Here is a 19,151-nt window from a genome sequence, read left to right as displayed (position 1 = left end):
TACAGGTGCACCCAGTATAGGTATTCAACTATAGGTGGTGCCGCTGGTATAGGTAGCCTGGTATGGGTGGTGCCCCAGTATAGGTAGCCAGGTACAGGTGGTGCCCTTAGTATAGATATCCAGGTATTGGTAGTGCACCAGTATAGGTATCTAGGTATAGGTGGTGCCCCAGTACAGGTAGCCTGTAGCCAGATACAGGTGGTGCCCCAGTATAGAAAGACCGCTGTAGTGGGCTCACTCATCTGCTCCCCCACGTTCAAGCGCTGATGTCACTATTCTCTCAGTGCTGGAACGCGGCGTGCTGGTGAGTGAGCAACAGGCCCACAGCCAGCACATGCGGCCCTTCCAGCGCATTGGGGAGCCCAGGGCCCCAAGAAACCCCTGGACCCCTCACTGCAGTGTCAGTTGTCCCCCCCTGATGGCTGCCCTGCTCCCATTTAGAATCAAGCACCAGAGTTGTATGGACTGACTCAGTCTGTAATGTGTGATCTCTCCTACAGATGGAATATCAGAGTGAAGGAATAGATGCTGCCTTGGTGAACTATGAGGACAATCGGCCACTCTTGGATATGTTTCTTCAGAAACCAATGGGCATGCTGTCTCTGCTTGATGAGGAGAGCAGGTTTCCACAAGCCACAGACCAGACCTTAGTTGGTAGGAAAAGATTTGTGAAATGTGGTTCTAGGAGTTATATATGTGCGTTACTATTATTGTCCTCAGCTCTAACATAAGGTTTTTATATAAGTAACAAATGCAACACTAGAAACAAAAAGGACTAATCATAAAGTGCAGCGGTTTGTTAACAGATTGACACTTTATTGTACTTTGCTATTTAAAATGTGATTGCCAATCATATAATGCCCTATTTTCAGAAGGGCTATGACATGTTCTTTTGCAATCAGTGCCTCGATCACTGGACCATAATAACTTTTTAAGTGGCAATCCATGGCTTCATTCACTTACACCACATTCCACATTATTATGCAAATTGTATTAAAGTGTCATAAAGATTCAATATTTTGTTTTTCATTGGAACTCATGGATGGTATTGTGTCTAGGGATCTTTTGATCACTGAAATCAATTTCAGACACCTATGATAATTAGTTTACAAGGTGAGCCCTTGAAAACTACTAAAGAAGGTTGTTCCACATTATTAAACAAACCACCATTTTCAAGCAATATGGGAACATAGGTGTTTGTGTGTGGGGGAGGGGGTGGTAGTGTTAGGTACGTGTGTGAAGGGTGATATTGTTAGGCATAGGTGAGGGAGGGTAGTGTTAGGCATAGGTATGGGGGAAGTTAGTGTTAGGTGTAGGTCTAGGGGGGGTCGGGGTAGGACAAGTGCCCCCGGGCGCTAGGTCACCTAGGGCGCCCCCAGCTCAGCTGCAGTGTTTTTTTTTTTTTAATTCATTTATTGTATTGATACGCTGCTACGCAGCGCTCACCGCCGGGCCGGATCTCCTCATCCCCACTCAGCGAGTGACGTCACTGACGTCACACGTCATGATCGGCGCACCGCCGCGCAGCGTCCATACAGAAGTGGAACGCTGCGCAGAGCGGCAGAAGAGGCGCCGCCAGCCAGCCAGCCCAGCCCACCGGCCCCTGAGCCCCAGACCAGCCCAGCCAGCCCCATCCCTCTCTAGAGGCTAAACAGTCAGGCAGACAGCGTGGAGGATGTTCCGTGCGTGCGTGGAGCTGGAGCCCAAGGTCAGGTAGGGGCCATTTGTGGCTGCCCAATTCACCCCAGGGCACCTAAGTCTGCTGGAGGGGACAGTGAGGGAGGGAGAGCAGCTTTCCCTCTTCTCTGAGCTGCTCCCCTCCTGCTGGGGAGGGGGACATCTGGCTATCTACTCTGGGCACATATACCCCTGCCTACATATACTGGGCATATATACCCCTGGCTACATATACTGGGCATATACACCCCTGGCTACATATACTGGGCATATATACCACTGGCTACATATACTGGGCATATATACCACTGGCTACATATACTGGGCATATACACCCCTGGCTACATATACTGGGCATATATACCACTGGCTACATATACTGGGCATATATACCACTGGCTACATATACTGGGCATATATACCCCTGGCTACATATACTGAGCACATATACCCCTGACTATATATACTGGGGACATATACCCCCCACTACATATACTGGGCACATATACACCTGGCTACATATACTGGGGACATATACCCCTGACTATATATACTGGGGACATATACCCCTGACTACATATACTGGGGACATATACCCATGGCTATATATACTGAGAACATATACAACTGCCTACATATACTGGGCATATATATCCCTGGCTACATATACTGGGCACATATACCTCTGGCTACATATACTGGGGACATATACCCCTGCCTACATATACGGGGCACATATACCCCTGGCTACCTGTTCTTTGGACATCTCTACCCCTGACTACCTGTTCTGGGGACATCTATACCGCTGGCCACTTATTCTGGGGACATCTATACTGCTGGCCACCTATTCTGGGGACACCTATAGAACTGGGGATACCTATTTTTGGGCAACCACTGCTGTCAATTGAGTGTATTTTGGGGAACTGCTGCCAGGTGAGATGTGTCTACCATATTAAGGGGGCATTCTGCCTATTTATGTCAAATGCTGTCTATTTATGTGCCTCATGACTGCTGAATTTGTTTTGTTTGGGGCCTCATGGTTACTGAATTTGTCTTGTTGGGGGCCTCATTATTTGTTGGGGGCCTCAAGATCACTGAATTTGTCTCGTTGGGGGCCTCATGATTGCTGAATTTGTCTTGTTGGGGGCCTCATGATTGCTAAATTTGTCTTGTTGGGGGCCTCATGATTGCTAAATTTGTCTTGTTGGGGGCCTCATGATTGCTGAGTTGGTCATGTTGGGGGCCTCATGTTTGCTCGTGATTGCTGAATTTGTCTTGATGGGGGGGGGGGGGGGGGGGGCTCATGATTGCTGAATTTGTCTTGGAACATGCTGGAATGTACATACTGAGGGAGGGTGGGTGAGCGTGAGCCTGCTAACCTCCATGTACATTTGGCTCCACCCATAACCGCAACCTTCACCTTGGGGGGGCGCATTAATAGTCTTTGTCCCCGGGCGCTGAAAACCCTAGCTACGCCTCTGGGTATAGGGGCGAGTAGTGTTAGGTGTAGGTATAAGGGAGGAATTTGGGTGGTTAGTGTTAGGTGTATGTGGCAGACCACGGTGGGAGTGTTAGTGTTGGGCATAGGTGGTAGGTGGTGGGAGTTAGTGTTAGGGCCCTTTTCCACTAGCAATCGCTAGCATTCACGCTGAACACTAGCGATTGCTGAATCGCAATTACCGGCGATTCCCCGATGGTCACGGCAGCAATTTTGCTATGCTATGCACTGCATAACAAAATCGCGGCAAATATCGCTCCGCCGCGCGTTCGCGTTCCTGGCAAAAACGAATCGCGGTAGTGGAAATGACCTACCGCGATTCCTATGTTAAAAAGCAAACCGTAGCGATTGTAAAATCGCTAGCAGTTTGCGTTTTTGCGATTTAGCCAGCGCAAACGTGCTGGTGGAAAAGGGCTCTTAGGTGTAGGCTAGACGTATGTTGGGGCCCCAGTTAGTGTTATGTGAAAGTAGGCAGATGCCTTAGACTCTGCCCGCAGGCTCCCCTTCACCTAACACTAACTGTTACTACAGACTGCAGACTATTGTGAGCGGAAGCAAGCCGTGCCATTATCTCACCCGCTCCACCACCAGAGTCCAGCGATGCCTCGTCCTGTCACCGCTTAGCTGTCCCCCTAGCGTCTGACATGTCTTCTTGTATCACGTGATTACACGAGTACAGGAAGAAATGCCAGCACTAGGGGAGAGCTGAGTGGTGCCAGGAGGTCGGAAATCACTGGACCCTGGAGGTGGAGCACGTGAGATAATCATGTCATAGCTTTCGCTTGCAATATTCTGTATTCGGGTAGATGCAGGAGGATCTCTGCCATGGTGACACCCAGAGCGGCTCACGCCTGCCACCGCCCCCTTAATTCGCCACTGGCTGAATGGCAGCATTTGTAACATTTATGTAGCATAACTATTTTTTAAATGTTTTTTGAATGCATGTTAAGTATTTAAAAATGCACATATGTTTTCACAGATAAATTTGAAGACAATCTCAGATGCAAATACTTCTGGAGGCCAAAATGTGTTGAACTTTGTTTTGGTATCCAACATTATGCTGGAAAGGTATGGTAAATATTCATTACTGTATTATGTAAGGAGTAACTACAGTGTTTCCCCTAAAGTAAGACATCCCCTGAGAATAAGCCCTAGCAGGAATTCCTAGCATGCTTGAAATATAAGACATCCCCCGAATTTAAGCCCTAGCAGCAGCCCATGTGACACCAGCAAGTCACGCTCAATACAAAACCTGGATACAGGAGAGCAGCAGTATAATGTGAGTTCTACAGTCCTGTATATGTGTGTCAGGCAATTTGTGTTTTTGTTGGAGCCAGCCTCCTGATCTGTTCTGATAAGCATCAGCAGCATTTCACCTCTTCACAGGACACACAGCTTATCCTATCATAGCTCCGGGGAGCCTGACAGAGTTCTCTGTCTGCTAGAAATAGACTGTTATGCTGGGAATACACGGTTCGTTTTGAACCGTGTAATCGAGCCGCTGATGGCTCGATTGATAAATTCTGACCTGTCCCTAGTGCCAAACAGTGCCAAAAAGTTGAATGCTGGGAGTTCTTTTGAATGCTGGGAGTTTTTTATCTATAATATATTCCTCCTCTTCCATTTATTTCCCTGCCTAGCTGATCACTTGTGTTTACAAGCAAGGCTGAGGTGACTCAGTGATTGGATGTGTAAATAAAAAAAGACTCTGGGAGGAGGGCAGCTAATGAATACACAATGAGCAAGAGAAGGGGGGGGGGGGGGGGGGAAACAAGAGTCAGGGAGGATATGATGTCAGCATTAGCTTGGCAAGATGGCCACTGCCTAGAACAGGATTTTCTGCTTTTTCTTTGTAAAATTCACAGGAATCATTACGTGGATAGCACAATACATTTGTTATGTAAGTAGAAGTAGTATTTATCTACTCATATATGCAGTGGCGTAGCTAAAGAGCTGTGGGCCCCGGTGCAAGTTTTACATGGGGCCCCCCCAAGCACTCTATACATAACAATTGATACGGCGCACCAAAACCTGCCAAGGACAACCCCAGTGTCAGAGGTGCAAGAAGGGGTTGGGGAACAGTGTGTTAAGGATTACTACTATTCAAAGCATCTATAGAAGTGATTATTACCAGCACAGGACCAATAGAGAGGTAATACTGTGATAGAGGGTGGAAGGGCCCCGATGCGGTCGCTACCTCTGCACCCCCTATTGCTACGCCCCTGTATATATGTGTTTTTTATTTCTATGTTAGCATGGGTGTCGCTTGTTCTTTAAAAAGCCAATCGACACTTTCTAAGTTGCTTAAAGAGAGTCTGAAGCGAAAATTTTTTGCTATATTTACCTTTTAATTCGCTTCAGATGTCTCATCAGCGGTAAACCGCCGCATCCCCGCTGAAAAACGAGGGCTGCAGACCCCCCAAATCCCCTGGGGGGAATTTGGCCGGCGCTTCCTAAAAGAGGCAGAGCTCTCTGCTGTAGCTCTGCCTCTACTGATGTCAATCGCGGCGGATCGCCGTCTCTCCCCGCCCCTCTCACGCTTCCTTTACAGAGGGGGCGGGGAGAGGCGGAGATCCGTGCGGCGATTGACGGCAGGAGAGGCAGAGCTACAGCAGAAAGCTCTGCCTCTCAGGGCAGCAGAATCCACAACCAAGTAGGTCGTGGATGTTTGCCCGTGGATTTGGGGGGTCTGCAGCACTCGTTTTTCGGCGGGGATGCGCGGTTTACCGCTGATGAGACTTCTGAAGCGAATTAAAAGGTAAATATAGCAAATTTTTTTCGCTTCAGTCTCTTTAAAGGACAATTGAAGTGAGAGAGATATGGAGTCTGTCATATTTATTTCCTTTTAAAAACACGGGTTGCCTGGCTATCCTGCTGATCCTCTGCCTCTAATACTTTTAGCCATAGATCCTGAACAAGCATGCAGCGGATCAGGTGTTTCTAACATTATTGGCAGATCTGACAAGATTAGCTGCATGCTTGTTTCTGGTGTGATTCAGACACTACTGCAGCCAAATAGATCAGCAGGGCTGCTAGGCAACTGGTATAGTTTAAAAGGAAATAAATATGACAGCCTCCATATCCCTCTTGTTACAGTTGTCCTTTAACCTCCCTGGCGTTCTATTAAGATCGCCAGGGCGGCTGCAGGAGGGGTTTTTTTTTATTAAAAAAAAACTATTACATGCAGCCAACTGAAAGTTGGCTGCATGAAAGCCCACTAGAGGGTGCTCCGGATGCGTCCTTCTGATCGCCTCCGGCGATCAGAAGTAACAAGGAAGGCCGCAATGAGCAGCCTTCCTTGTTTCGCTTACCTCGTCGCCATGGCGACGAGCGGAGTGACGTCATGGACGTCAGCCGACGTCCTGACGTCAGCCGCCTCCGATCCAGCCCTTAGCGCTGGCCGGAACTGTTTGTTCCGGCTACGCTGGGCTCGGGCGGCTGGGGGGACCCTCTTTCGCCGCTGCATGCGGCGGATCGCCGCGCTGCGGCGGCGATCAGGTAGCACACGCGGCTGGCAAAGTGCCGGCTGCGTGTGCTCCTTTTTATTTCATCAAAATCGGCCCAGCAGGGCCTGAGCTACACCCTCCGGCGGTAATGGACGAGCTGAGTTCGTCCAGACCGCTAAGGAGGTTAAGATATCCCCACTGAGGAATAGGATGTTTATAGATTTTGAAGATGGTTAAGTAAATTAAGCCATAGTGGTGTAATTAAGGTTGCCATCAGGACAAGGGGTATATTCCATTAGGTTCACATTTGAGCCAAAAAAATAGCTTTTTTATGTTTTGGATAATGGACATGCAACGGATCTATATTATTATTGGGATCCATTCACACATGGTGCAACGCTATACAAAGTCCCAAACAACACGATTTTTCTGCATAAGTAGGTGTATTTCTTATAGAGGCCTTTCACCTTTCACCTTTGGACTCCAAGCAGACCACAAAGGACCACTAGAGCAGATACTACCCGTGGTTGTCCATTGTAGATCCATCTCGAGTGTGGTGTGTGTGTGCGCGTGCGTGCGTGCGTGTTAAGGTCCACTTACTAAAATATTTATTTTGGCTTTTGTATAGATTCGTAAAGGGCGAACACTTCTTTTAAAGGCAACCTAAACTGAGAATGGATATAGATTTTTCCTTTTAAAATAATACCAGTTGCCTGGCTCTCTTGCTGATCCTGTGTCTCTAATACTTTTAGCCACAGCCCCTGAACAAGCATGCAGATCAGGTGCTCTGTCTGAAGTCAGACTGAATTAGCTGCATGTTTGTCAGGTGTGTGATTCAGCCACTGGTGCAGCCAAAGAAATCAGCAGGACTGCCAAGCAACTGGTATTTTTTAAACATCCATATCCCTCTCAGTTAAGGTTCCCTTTAAAGAGAAACTCCGGCCAAGAATTGAACTTTATCCCAATCAGTAGCTGATACCCCCTTTTACGTGAGAAATCTATTCCTTTTCACAAACAGACCATCAGGGGGCGCTGTATGACTGATATTGCGGTGAAACCCCTCCCACAAGAAGCTCTGAGTACCAAGGTACTTCTGGCAGTTTCCTGTCTCTGAACCCTGTTACATTGTGGAAAATAGCTGTTTACAGCTGTTTCCAACTGCCAAAACAGCAAGCAGCAGCTATATCACTTACCAGCAGTAAAAATGTCACCATGTAATAAATGTCAGAATATAAATCAGGGATTTAAAATATTTTACAATGGGCAAACACTGACTAAATCATTTATACGTAATTATTGCAAAAATGAAGCACTTTTTTATTACATTATTTTCACTGGAGTTCCTCTTTACTTTGGTTTTGTTTTTTTTCATTATTGCTGTCCTACATCTTCCAATGTGAGTGTTTTCCCATACCTCTTGTCCGGTCGGGAAGAATACAAAGCTCTCCAAAAGTGACAAAGACAGCGCTTTTTTGTACAGTGAGGAAGTGTTAGAATTTCCTTCAAATTTTATTTGCTGTTCTTTATTTCCTGTCTCCACGACAACCACAGTTCATATTAAATCTACAAAGTTCCATAGGGTACCAGAGACATAAAATGAGTGGAAATTAGCAACAATAGCCCTCCAAAGTCTTTAGCACAGGTCCACACTATCAAGGACAAAAAATTAAAAAAGTCCTGGAGTTGGGGTATTCTCTGTGTAATGGGGGTCTTATGCTGGGAATACACGATTAGTTTTTTTGGCACATAGATGGCTCGATAGATCATTTCCGACAGGTCCAGTCTGATTTTGATAGTTTTTCTGATAGATTTTCTCTTAGAAGTGAATGGAAATCGATCGGAAAAATGATCGGCCAGTAAATCTGCTGAAAAAACTTTTTGTGTATTCCCAGCATTATACAGAAGTTACTACTGATCTAAAAAAAACTGCAACCCAGGCATGGATGAAATGGGCTCTTTTGATTTCATAGTTTCATTAGGGGGTGGCAAACCATCTTTTTTTGTTTAAGAAAGATGAAAATGGCAGCCACCATTGCTATCAGATGACAGGTACACTTTATCCGAGGGCTGAAACACCTCAGATGGCGTGTTTGCCTTATGGATGAATTTTAATAACAGTTTTGACTTGTAAACAGTAATTCTTATCCTCCCTGCACAGGTTCTGTATGATGCCTGCGGATTTCTGGAAAAGAACAGAGACACTCTGCCGGCCGACATTGTGGTCGTGCTGAGAACATCAGAAAATAAGCTTCTTCAGCAGCTCTTCTCAAGCCCATTGACTAAAACAGGTATTTTAACTAGAGATTCCCTCTGGATGTTCTGTATGGCTGTGCTGATGTTACAGTACGGTGATCATTTTCACAGATGCTGGGTGTGTAGTAGATTAGACTGATCTGCAGTGATGGGATGTTTGCTGTGTATCCCCCAACCAGCCAGCAAACAGAATTTTTCTATACAACAGGAAAGTAGTGTGTTATCCTGCCCAGCGGATGCCACTTCATCGTACACCGCTCTGTCCTCCTTCCTCCAGTCGCCTTTGAAACAGTATAAGGGATGGTTCCACTAGGTTTTAAAAAAAAATCTGTTTCAGCGAGACAGAAACAGATGTGTAAATGGATCTTATGTTAAGAATAGGATCAGAGCAGGATCATCCGCAAGGCAACCTAGGCAGGTGCCTGGGGCCTAGTGGACATCTATGACCCCACCTTAACTCAGTTTACCAAAAGAAACATAAGGGGCCCAAAGCTACTACCTTGCCTGAGGCCCCACTTAAAGTTGATCCATTTACACTTGTCACGTAAAGCGGGTTGGAACAGGAGCGCAATGGGAGCAGAATGTGAAGTTGCGACAGGTACCATTTTTCCGGAAACAGAACAGAAAGCGGATGGACACAGGTGTGATAAAAACCTATGAGAGCCGACAGTTTTTTCCTCACTAGGCTGTAACTGTACTGTTTTCTTGCCCCTACCGCTTGGGTTCGTATTGCTGCTCTGGCTACCAGTAGCAGGAGAAACAGTGACTTGAATGGCAGCGGCGACCCAATCAGTGTACATGGATGCACAACGATATTAGTGTGAACAGCAGCGACGAACCGGAATCAACATATCCCCCCAGGATATTCTGGAGATGCATAGATGTGCATCTGTCCTATTGAGAACTGTGCCTAATGCTTGTGCCTATAACTGTTGCCCTAGCAACTGGATACTGATCGATACTGGTGACAGCTATTGTGTTCAGTAACAAACCAACCACCTCTTTTATTAACTTTTCACTTCTGATTTACTCTGGGAAGCATCAGAGCCCCAATAATTGAGTTGTTTTTAGTACGTAGAGACATACCTCCCAAGTTTTTGAAATAAGAAAGAGGGACACTTAAGCCACACCCCTGCCATACCCCTTAACACACCTCCGGCACACCCCTAGTCATGCATACCATAAAGATTTCATAAGAAAAATGTTATTTTATAATTCAAACCACACTGGACCTTTCTATGCTGAGTCATTTTCCTTCATATTAACATTTGAAAATAAGAAATGTATCAGTTTAAAGGATGGGAATAACGTTTAGAGTCAATTAAACACATTTTTCCATTAAAAAGTACATATATTTACACAGATCTGTACATCAGTCCGGAAAGAGGGACAAATGAAGAAAGAGGGACAGGATCCAAAGAGGGACTGTCCCTCCAAAAGAGGGACAGTTGGGTGCTATGCAGAGATCATCCACATTTTAAACATACACAAGCATATATGCCAGTAGTTCTACTTTGATTGCACTTTTTTCCCGGTCTATGTGTGACGTCCCACTCATTGTCCATGTGCTGTACAGCTGTACAGATGTGGGTGTCTCGCTAACATAAATACAGTTCTGTTGATTTGTTGCTGAGTTGTTTCCTGAAGGTGGCACCATAGGCCTCTTCTGGCTTACACAGTAGTCTATGCAATAATCTGTCTCACATCTCTCATGTATAAGCAGGTGGCTTCTAATGTCTTCCGTGTGTAACATACAGTGTGTGCTTTATGGATTCAGATCTGTTATGATGTGCTAATGTTGCCTTACCTTACGTAAAACCCCATAATTAGCGATCCTAAAAATAGTAACAAGGTGATGGACTGCTCTAGCCATTAAAAGCAGCAGGAGAATGAAAATTATACTTATTATCGGCTGAGTACATCACAATTGCACACTCTCTAGACAGCTCAGACCTGTTCATCACCATGCCTTACCAAAAGACATGAGGTGTCTTAAAGCAGACCTAAACTCAGAACTTCCACTCTACTGTAAAATATAAGCAACAGAATAATAACCTTTAAAGAGACACTGAAGCGAAAAAAAAATATGATATAATGATTTGTTTGTGTAGTACAGCTAAGAAATAAAACATTAGGAGCAGAGACATAAGTCTAATATTGTTTCCAGGATAGGAAAAGGTAAGAAACTCCAGTTGTTATCATAATTAGCGATCCTAAAAATAGTAACAAGGTGATGGACTGCTCTAGCCATTAAAAGCAGCAGGAGAATGAAAATTATACTTATTATCGGCTGAGTACATCACAATTGCACACTCTCTAGACAGCTCAGACCTGTTCATCACCATGCCTTACCAAAAGACATGAGGTGTCTTAAAGCAGACCTAAACTCAGAACTTCCACTCTACTGTAAAATATAAGCAACAGAATAATAACCTTTAAAGAGACACTGAAGCGAAAAAAAAATATGATATAATGATTTGTTTGTGTAGTACAGCTAAGAAATAAAACATTAGGAGCAGAGACATAAGTCTAATATTGTTTCCAGGATAGGAAAAGGTAAGAAACTCCAGTTGTTATCTATGCAAAAGAGTAATTGAGCTCCACGACTTTCAAAGTCACAGAGAGCTCTGTCTTCTGTAGCTTATTATCTCAAGTGTCTGTAAATGTATTTTCTTTTTCTCTGCAGAGGACAGTTCAAAAGTTCACTGGCCTGCTCTGTAAAATCATTTAGAATGCTGAGTAGTGTGTAAACTGCAAATATTAGAGAATGATGCAGTGTTATAAAAAACACAATATAACAAAATACAATTTTATTTTATTTTTTTGCTTCAGTGTCTCTTTAAAGAAAAACATTTCTTTGTTACAGCTTACAGAACTCCTGCAATAAATCTGCAGTGTGTCAATGTCCTGCTTTCATGGAATCAGATAAAGGGTCAACATCCTGTGTTTACATATTTGCTGTGTCAGCTGAGGACTGACGAATTTCTGTGCTGACGCAGCTGATAGATCAAATTACACTTGTGATGACTTACAGATGAGGGTGAATTAGACAGGCTTTTTTCTCTAAAAAAGCACACAGGGTTCATTTCTCTTTATTCTCCCTGTGTCCTGTGCAAGAGTTCATGTCCACTTTCAAGTGAACCTGTAATTTAAAATAAAAAAGGAAAATTTAGATACTTACTTCGGTACCTCTAGAGCAGTGATGGCTAACCCTGGCACTCCAGCTGTGATAAAACTACAAATCCCATCATGCCTCTGTCTCCCCGAGTTATGCTTAGAGCTGTCAGCTTAGAGCTGTCAGAGTATTACAATGCTACATGGGACTTGTAGTTCCACCACAGCTGGAGTGCCAAGGTTAGCCATCACTGCTCTAGAGGCTTCCCATGCCCTCCTCCCGATCACCGATCCAGCCCGGGAACCCTCTGGAAGTTTTGTGAATGAGCACAGCCACATTGTGTAGGAAGTCTTGCACCTGCACAGTGGCACAGAGACAGCTTGTGCTGGGTGGAAAAACCTAAGCTCTATCAGCTCTGTGCTACTGTGCAGGCTCAAGGCATCCTACGCAGTGTGGCCATGCTCTTTATGGATGGGAGCACGGCCGCATGCACTTTTTGGCAAGCGCGTGTCAAAGAGATTCTGGGGGTCTCAGCACTAAACTGGTGGTGTGTGGGATGAATAGTTGAAGCCTGGCTTCCCACTAAGGAGGTAAGTTCCCATTTTGGGCACTCTTTTCCCTTCAGGTTCCCTTTAAAACTTGCAAATGGAATCCATACAGTTAACACACTTGCAATTAAAGTTGTTTGCTATGAACCATATTACCGAGGTCATCCTACAGTTGCTCAGAAAATTGGTGCCCAACAACCTAGGATTAAAGACTTGTCCCTGGAAACATCTGTACCTCAAAATTGTCCCTGGCTTTTACATAGTGCTTTATGCCTCTTTCATGATTTAAAGGACAACTGAAGTGAGAAGAATATGGAGACTGCCATATTTATTTCCTTTAAAACAATACTAGTTGCCTGGCAGCACTGCTGATCTATTTGGCTACAGTAGTGAGGGATTCACACCAGAAACAAGCATGCAGCTAATCTTGTCAGATCTGACAATACTGTCAGAAACACCTGATTTGCTGCATCCCTGTTCAGGGTCTATGGCTGAAAGTATTAGAGAGGCAGAGGATCAGCAGGACTGCCGGGCAACTGGTATTGCTTAAAAGGAAATAAATATGACAGCCTTCATATCCCTCTCGCTTCACTTGTCCTTTAAGAGCATATTCAAGTGTAATTTCACAGGAGGCATTAGCCGTTTGGTCTGTAACTGGTCAAGTAATTTCAGCAGGCTGACACTGCCATTTAGCCTTTTCTCTTAGGAAGACTTAGCTATGGCAGATCTGTATGTGCTTATACAACTCAGGTTTGTAAAACTAAAAGAAGGAGAATGCCAAGAGCCCAATATAGTGTAGTATGTTAGTTTACCAAAGAGTATACAAATTTTCGGATGGAGATACTCACAAATCATGGTTATCTCTATGGTAGCCACTGTAAAGGCTGGTGGGGAGCATATACCTGAGCCAACTCGGCAGGGGCATAACTACAAATCATGGGGTTTATAACTGTGTACAGGCAGCCCTTGTTAGGCTACCAGCACTGGAGCATGTCTCTCAGGAAGCATTCAGCAAGCCAGGAGGATCTGCCTCATCATGGCAGCCCTCCTTATTATACCAGGGGGGCTGGCCAGTGTTTCTTTCTGTGATTGGGTGCCAGGGCTTAGGCTGGGAGGCCTCTGATTGCCTCAATGAGGTCAGGTGGGGCTGGCCACGGTTCCCCTCCTGCTGGGAGCCCCCTGATTGGCTCCAGGACATCATCACCTTAGTTACAGTATTTCGGATCGGGATAACCGCGGATATCTGAGTCATAAGTCAAACTATCCGCAGATAGCTATCCGGATTTGGGCCCAACTATCTGGAATACGTCCGGATGGCGTAAAAGTGGTCGGATATCCGGGTTACCCGGATATCCGGAATCTGGATGAGCATCCCTGCACCTTAGTGGCCCCCCTCCACTTTTTAACCAGGGTGCCCATCAAAATCCATCAGAATTGATTAGGCCCCATGAAAGGTAAGATGAAAGGGTTACATTGGCCCAAATGCATGGTAATTGTAGTGTCTCCTCACCATGGACATGACACCCTGATAATCCTAGGGGAGATGCCTTGGTGGGTTGGTTCTGGGGTAGATGCTATTTTGGGGCTGCTCTGCTGATGGTTCTGGGGCAGATGCTATTGATGAGCTGCTTTCATGTTGCACCTGTCACCGATGCTATGGCTAGTCTAATCTGTTGATGGTCCTAGGTTAGATGCTAATAATGGGCTGATCTGTTGGTGGTCCTGGGGCAGATGCTCTTTCTAACTGCTCTGCTGATGGTTGTGGGGCAGATATTATTGGCGAGCTGCTCTCGTGTTGCTCCTGGGACAGATGCTATGGGTAGGTTGATCTGTTGATGGTCCTGGAGCAGATGCTCTTTCTGGCTGCTCTGCTGATTGTCCTGGGGCAGATGTTTTTGGTAGACTGCTCTGCTGATGGTCCTGATGGACGGCTCTCTTGATGATCGTGGGGCAGATGCTACTGATGGAGTGTCCTGCTGATGGTCCTTGAGCAGATGCTACTGATGGACTGCTCTCTTGATCTTCCTGTGGCAGATGCTATTGTGGGGCTGCTTTGCTGATGTTCCTGGGGCAGATGTTATTGGTGAGGTGCTCTTTATGGCTGCTCTTGTAATGGTCCTGGGGAAGATGCTATTGATGGGCTGCACTTTTGATTGTCCTGGGGCAGATGCTATTGATGGGCTGATCTGTTGATGTTCCTGGCCTGGGGCAGATGTTATTGGTGAGGTGCTCTTTAGGGCTGCTCTTGTAATGGTCCTGGGGAAGATGCTATTTGCGGGCTGCACTCTTGATGGTCCTGGGGCAGATGCTATTGATGGGCTGATCTGTTGATGTTCCTGGGGCAGATGCTGTTGGTGGTCCTGGGACATATGCTATTAAAGGGATGCTCTCTTGATGGTCCTCGGGTAGATTCTATTCATGGGCCGCTCTTTTTATGGTTCTGTGGCAGATGCTATTGGTGGGCTGCTTTGCTGGTGGTCCTGGGGCAGAGTGTTATTGGTGGGATGCTCTCTTGATGTTCCTGGGGCAGATGCTATTGTTGAGCTGCTCTGTTGATGGTCTTGTGGCAGATGCTATTAGCGAGCTTCTCTGATGATGGTCCCGAGGGAGATGCTATTGGTGGACTGCTCTCTTGATTGTCCTGGATCAGATGCTTTTGGTGGGGTGCTTTGCTGATGGTGCTGTGGCAGATGTTATTGGTGTGTTTATCCCCATACACATCTCCACTGAACCAAAAAGGGAAAGTAACCGAGCCTATCAAAGACAGCAGCTGACAATATATTAGGAGACAACTGGTTAATTAACCAGCACTCGGAGACCAACTGAGTCAATTGAGAGATGAATGTCTGGAGAACATTTTGTTTATCTCTAGATATGGGACAGATGCTGGGCTGCTCTCTTCCCTGCGAAAATGCTCTTTGTGCCTTCTTATTAGAATACCTACAAGTCCAGCTTCTCCATGGAGGATATTTTATAGCAATATTATAAATGTTTGGCTTATTAGAGCTTGTTGGGCTTAGTCACTATGTCAAAATATATGAATGTATGACAGATGACAGCCATAAAATGTTTTGGATATTCCCATCTGTTTGGGTAAATGTTGCCTTCTTTCTGGAGGCTGGGCTATGGAGTATGGAGAACGTGTTGGGTCGTTTGGCCAGTCGGTGTTGTTGCCGAGAACTAGTGATAATCATGTAGTGCTATGGAACATTGCTTTTCATGCTCACATTCTCCAATCTTCCCATACAATCGGCCATAAAACAACACCCTGCCGTCTGACCATCTGCGCCTCTCTTGTTGTTTTGTGGGAATTTAACCAACTGGTGAGGGGATCCAGTGATGAGGGCAGCCGCACAGGAGAATCGCCTGCAGGCATCTGACATTCATTAATGTGTCTATACAGACTATGAAAAGACCTATAAACTACGATAGACGGATCAGCAACACCATTCTATTCATTTTAATGTAAAACAGCATGCATATCTATTATGTTAACAGCTACTTGTCATCATATCTAATGTTTGCAGTTTCCTGATAGTAGCATCACATGGTACTTGGACATGCTTGTCTCTGATTAGTTTGGCTCCCAAAACTCAGCTCCAACTCGTTGAAGAGAACAAGTCACGGATGTTGAAGGCATATGTATTAATCAGAACTTGTTTTAAAGGATACCTTATCCCAAACAAAAAATGAAAACCAGGGTGAGCAGGCATTTGTGAAGACTGCACAGGCGCTGCCCGGCGACGCGGGTCCTTGATTCCATGCCCACGACCGGGAGAGCTCTGAGCATGTGCACTACGTTGTTGTCCCGGCCCCGTTTCTAATTTTTATTTGGGCTAAGCTATCCTTTAAAGGGAACCTATAACAAAAAAGTGGTAAGGGAGTACTTACCTCGGGAGAGGGAAGCCTCTGGATCCTAAAGAGGCCGCCCTCGTCCTCCTTCGCAGGCCCATTCTTGCACTGGGACGCGTGAAAATGAACTTGTCCACAGCTTGTGCAGACGTACTAGCACCGCCACCTCTCAGCTTTTTTCAGCAAAAGACAGTCTGGATTGGGTCTGCACTACTGCGCATTATGCTGCATTTAGTCAGTATCTATCGTACAAACTGATAAAAATTACACTGCTCTTGGAGATGATATTCAACTTTAAAAAAAAAGATTTTAAACAACTGTTTTTATCGATCATTTTGGAATTGAATTGTTTATGGGCACCTTACACTGGTGTGAAAGTCAGCATTTCTTCTTTGCTCTAAACGATTCTTTTACAGCATGAAACCCACCGTACTACCAGAAATATTTTTTTTCTAGCAGAATACCATTAAAACAGTTAAAGAGACTCTGAAGCCTTACAAAATCTCCCTTTTTACTTACAAACCCTCTTGAGCATTATGGTAGTAACTGAAATGCCGCTATCCCGCGGCTGAACGAGTCCTCTTTGTCCCCCAAATCCCCGGGGCAAAATCCGGGGATCGCTTCCTATAAGAGGCAGAGCTTACCGTTGTAGCTCTGCCTCTAGGCGCTTCAATCTTCTCCGATCACCGCCTCTCCCAGCCCCTCTCAGTCTTACTTCACTGAGAGGGGTGGGGAGGAGGCGGAGATCCGCGCGCAGATTGATGTGCTTTAGGCAGAGCTACAACCGAAAGCCCTGCCTCCCGGGCAGCAAAATCCACTACCAAGAAAGTCGTGGATTTTTGCCCTGGGATTTGGGGGACAAAGAGGACTCGTTCAGCCGCGGGATAGCGGCGTTTCAGCTACTACCATAATGCTCAAGAGGATTTGTAAGCAAAAAGGGAGGCTTCAGAGTCTCTTTAAACACAGCACTTTCTTCTTCAGTGGGAAGTTTTGCTCCAATGCTGAAGTAGATGAAGTGATTACATTATCTTGTTTTGTTTCCTTATCAGCCACTATTAGTAAACATTCCATCAAGTGCTGCAGCTGAAAACAAATAGAAAGTAAAACAAAAGACAAATTCTCAGTGGCTACATTATAATATATAAATACAACAGCTATGCAATACATTGCAATGGTAGCTTTCAGAGCAGATAAACTGTACTTTGGGAATTTGGAACTTGTAAACGGGCAATAATCCTTGTGTACAAAAGCAAATATGATAACTGTATGGGTAATAAAAAGAAGGAAAACTTGTTTTTATTGAATGTTATGTCAGAGTTTAATCCCCTTTTATGACCAGGCTTTGCCTCTCTAGTTTTTTTATTTCTGATAGTTAGGCGGCTCTAGAAAGAGCTTCTCTTGCAGTTCTACACTCAGCTGCTCATCGCCATCCACAAACTCCCTAGAAATGGAAACAATCATTAGCTCTTTCCAGTTGGGTATCAGACACACTGAGCTGTAAAATTTGCTTTTTAGACAGAAAAGCTGTGTGTATGTTCAGGAATCCAGTCACACAGCAGGCTGTGCAGAGAGCTCATACACTGTGGTTAACCCCTGTGGGTGCAGGCTGTGCAGAGAGCTCATACACTGTGGTTAACCCCTGTGGGTGCAGGCTGTGCAGAGAGATCCTACCCTTTGTGGTTAACCCCTATTGGTGCAGACTGTGCAGAGAGCTCATACACTGTGGTTAACCCCTGTGGGTGCAGGCTGTGCAGAGAGCTCATATACTTTGCTGTTAACCCCTGTGGCTGCAGGCTGTGCAGAGAGATCCTACACTTTTTGGTTAACCCCTATTGGCGCAGGCTTTGCAGAGAGCTCATACACTTTGTGGTTAACCCCTGTGAGTGCAGGCTGTGCAGAGAGCTCATGCACTTTGGGGTTAACCCCTGTGGTTGCAGGCTGTGCAGAGAGATCATACACTGCGGATAACCCCTGTGGGTCTAGGTTGTGCAGGAGAGATCCTACACTTTGCTGTTAACCCCTGTGGCTGCAGGCTGTGCTGTGGGTGCAGGCTGTGCAGAGAGCTCATATACATTGCAGCTAACCAGGGCCGGATTTGTACTTTCCAGTGCCCTAGGCCTGCTGTCGCTTACAGGGAGTGCGAGGGGCCAGAGCATGCGCTGCTTCTTTGTCCTCTGTGCGACTGGCTGCAGTCAGAGCCACATACAGGTGACAGGAAGCACGAGTGGCCAGAGCATGCGCTGCTTCTTTGTCCTCTGTGCGACTGGCTGCAGTCGGAGCCAGTAACAGGTGGCAGGGCAGAGCAATGGAGAGAAGCCCATCCAAAACAGAGAACAGGTAAAGCAAACATCCTGTCAAGACCCACTTTGGATGTTCTGTTGTAATTAGAGTGGACCTGAACTCAGAACTTCCTCTCTGCTCTAAAAGATTGGCAACAACATAATAACCTTTAAAGAAAAACATTTCTTTGTTACAGCTGATACAAATCCTGCAATAAATCTGCAGTGTGTCTACTTTATGCTTTCATGGAAGCAGACATATTGTTAACATCCTGTGCTTTCAAATGCGCATAGATGTTGTGGCAGTCAGGTGACACAGTGTAGAGATCAAATTACAACTTGTGATTAGACACAGAGGAGGGGGGATTAGACAGGCTCTTTAAATACATACAGGGTGAATTTCTCTATGTTTTCCTTCTGTCCTGTGCAAGAGTTCAGCTCCACTTTAAAGCATCTGAATGATATTTATTTATATTTGCTGAA

The 19,151-nt window shown here is 45.5% G+C and overlaps 1 protein-coding gene across 9 annotated transcripts in view; it reads left to right on the top strand.

Annotated features, from left to right (window-relative positions):
• MYO3B (myosin IIIB) overlaps positions 1-19,151 on the top strand; it is a 394,939-nt gene that overhangs the window by 287,049 nt on the left and 88,739 nt on the right. For all 9 annotated transcript variants that reach the window (XM_068245545.1, XM_068245547.1, XM_068245546.1 and 6 more), the window contains 3 exons: positions 501-654; positions 4,155-4,243; positions 8,780-8,909. In XM_068245545.1, coding sequence (XP_068101646.1) covers positions 501-654; positions 4,155-4,243; positions 8,780-8,909 — 373 coding nt within the window. The remainder of the gene's footprint in view (positions 1-500; positions 655-4,154; positions 4,244-8,779; positions 8,910-19,151) is intronic.

The sequence above is a fragment of the Hyperolius riggenbachi genome, chromosome 7, assembly GCF_040937935.1.
Source record: "Hyperolius riggenbachi isolate aHypRig1 chromosome 7, aHypRig1.pri, whole genome shotgun sequence".
In the NCBI taxonomy this organism is placed as follows: domain Eukaryota; kingdom Metazoa; phylum Chordata; class Amphibia; order Anura; family Hyperoliidae; genus Hyperolius; species Hyperolius riggenbachi.
The sequence above is the reverse complement of the archived record's forward strand: the minus strand, read 5'-3'. Positions and strand labels throughout refer to the sequence as shown.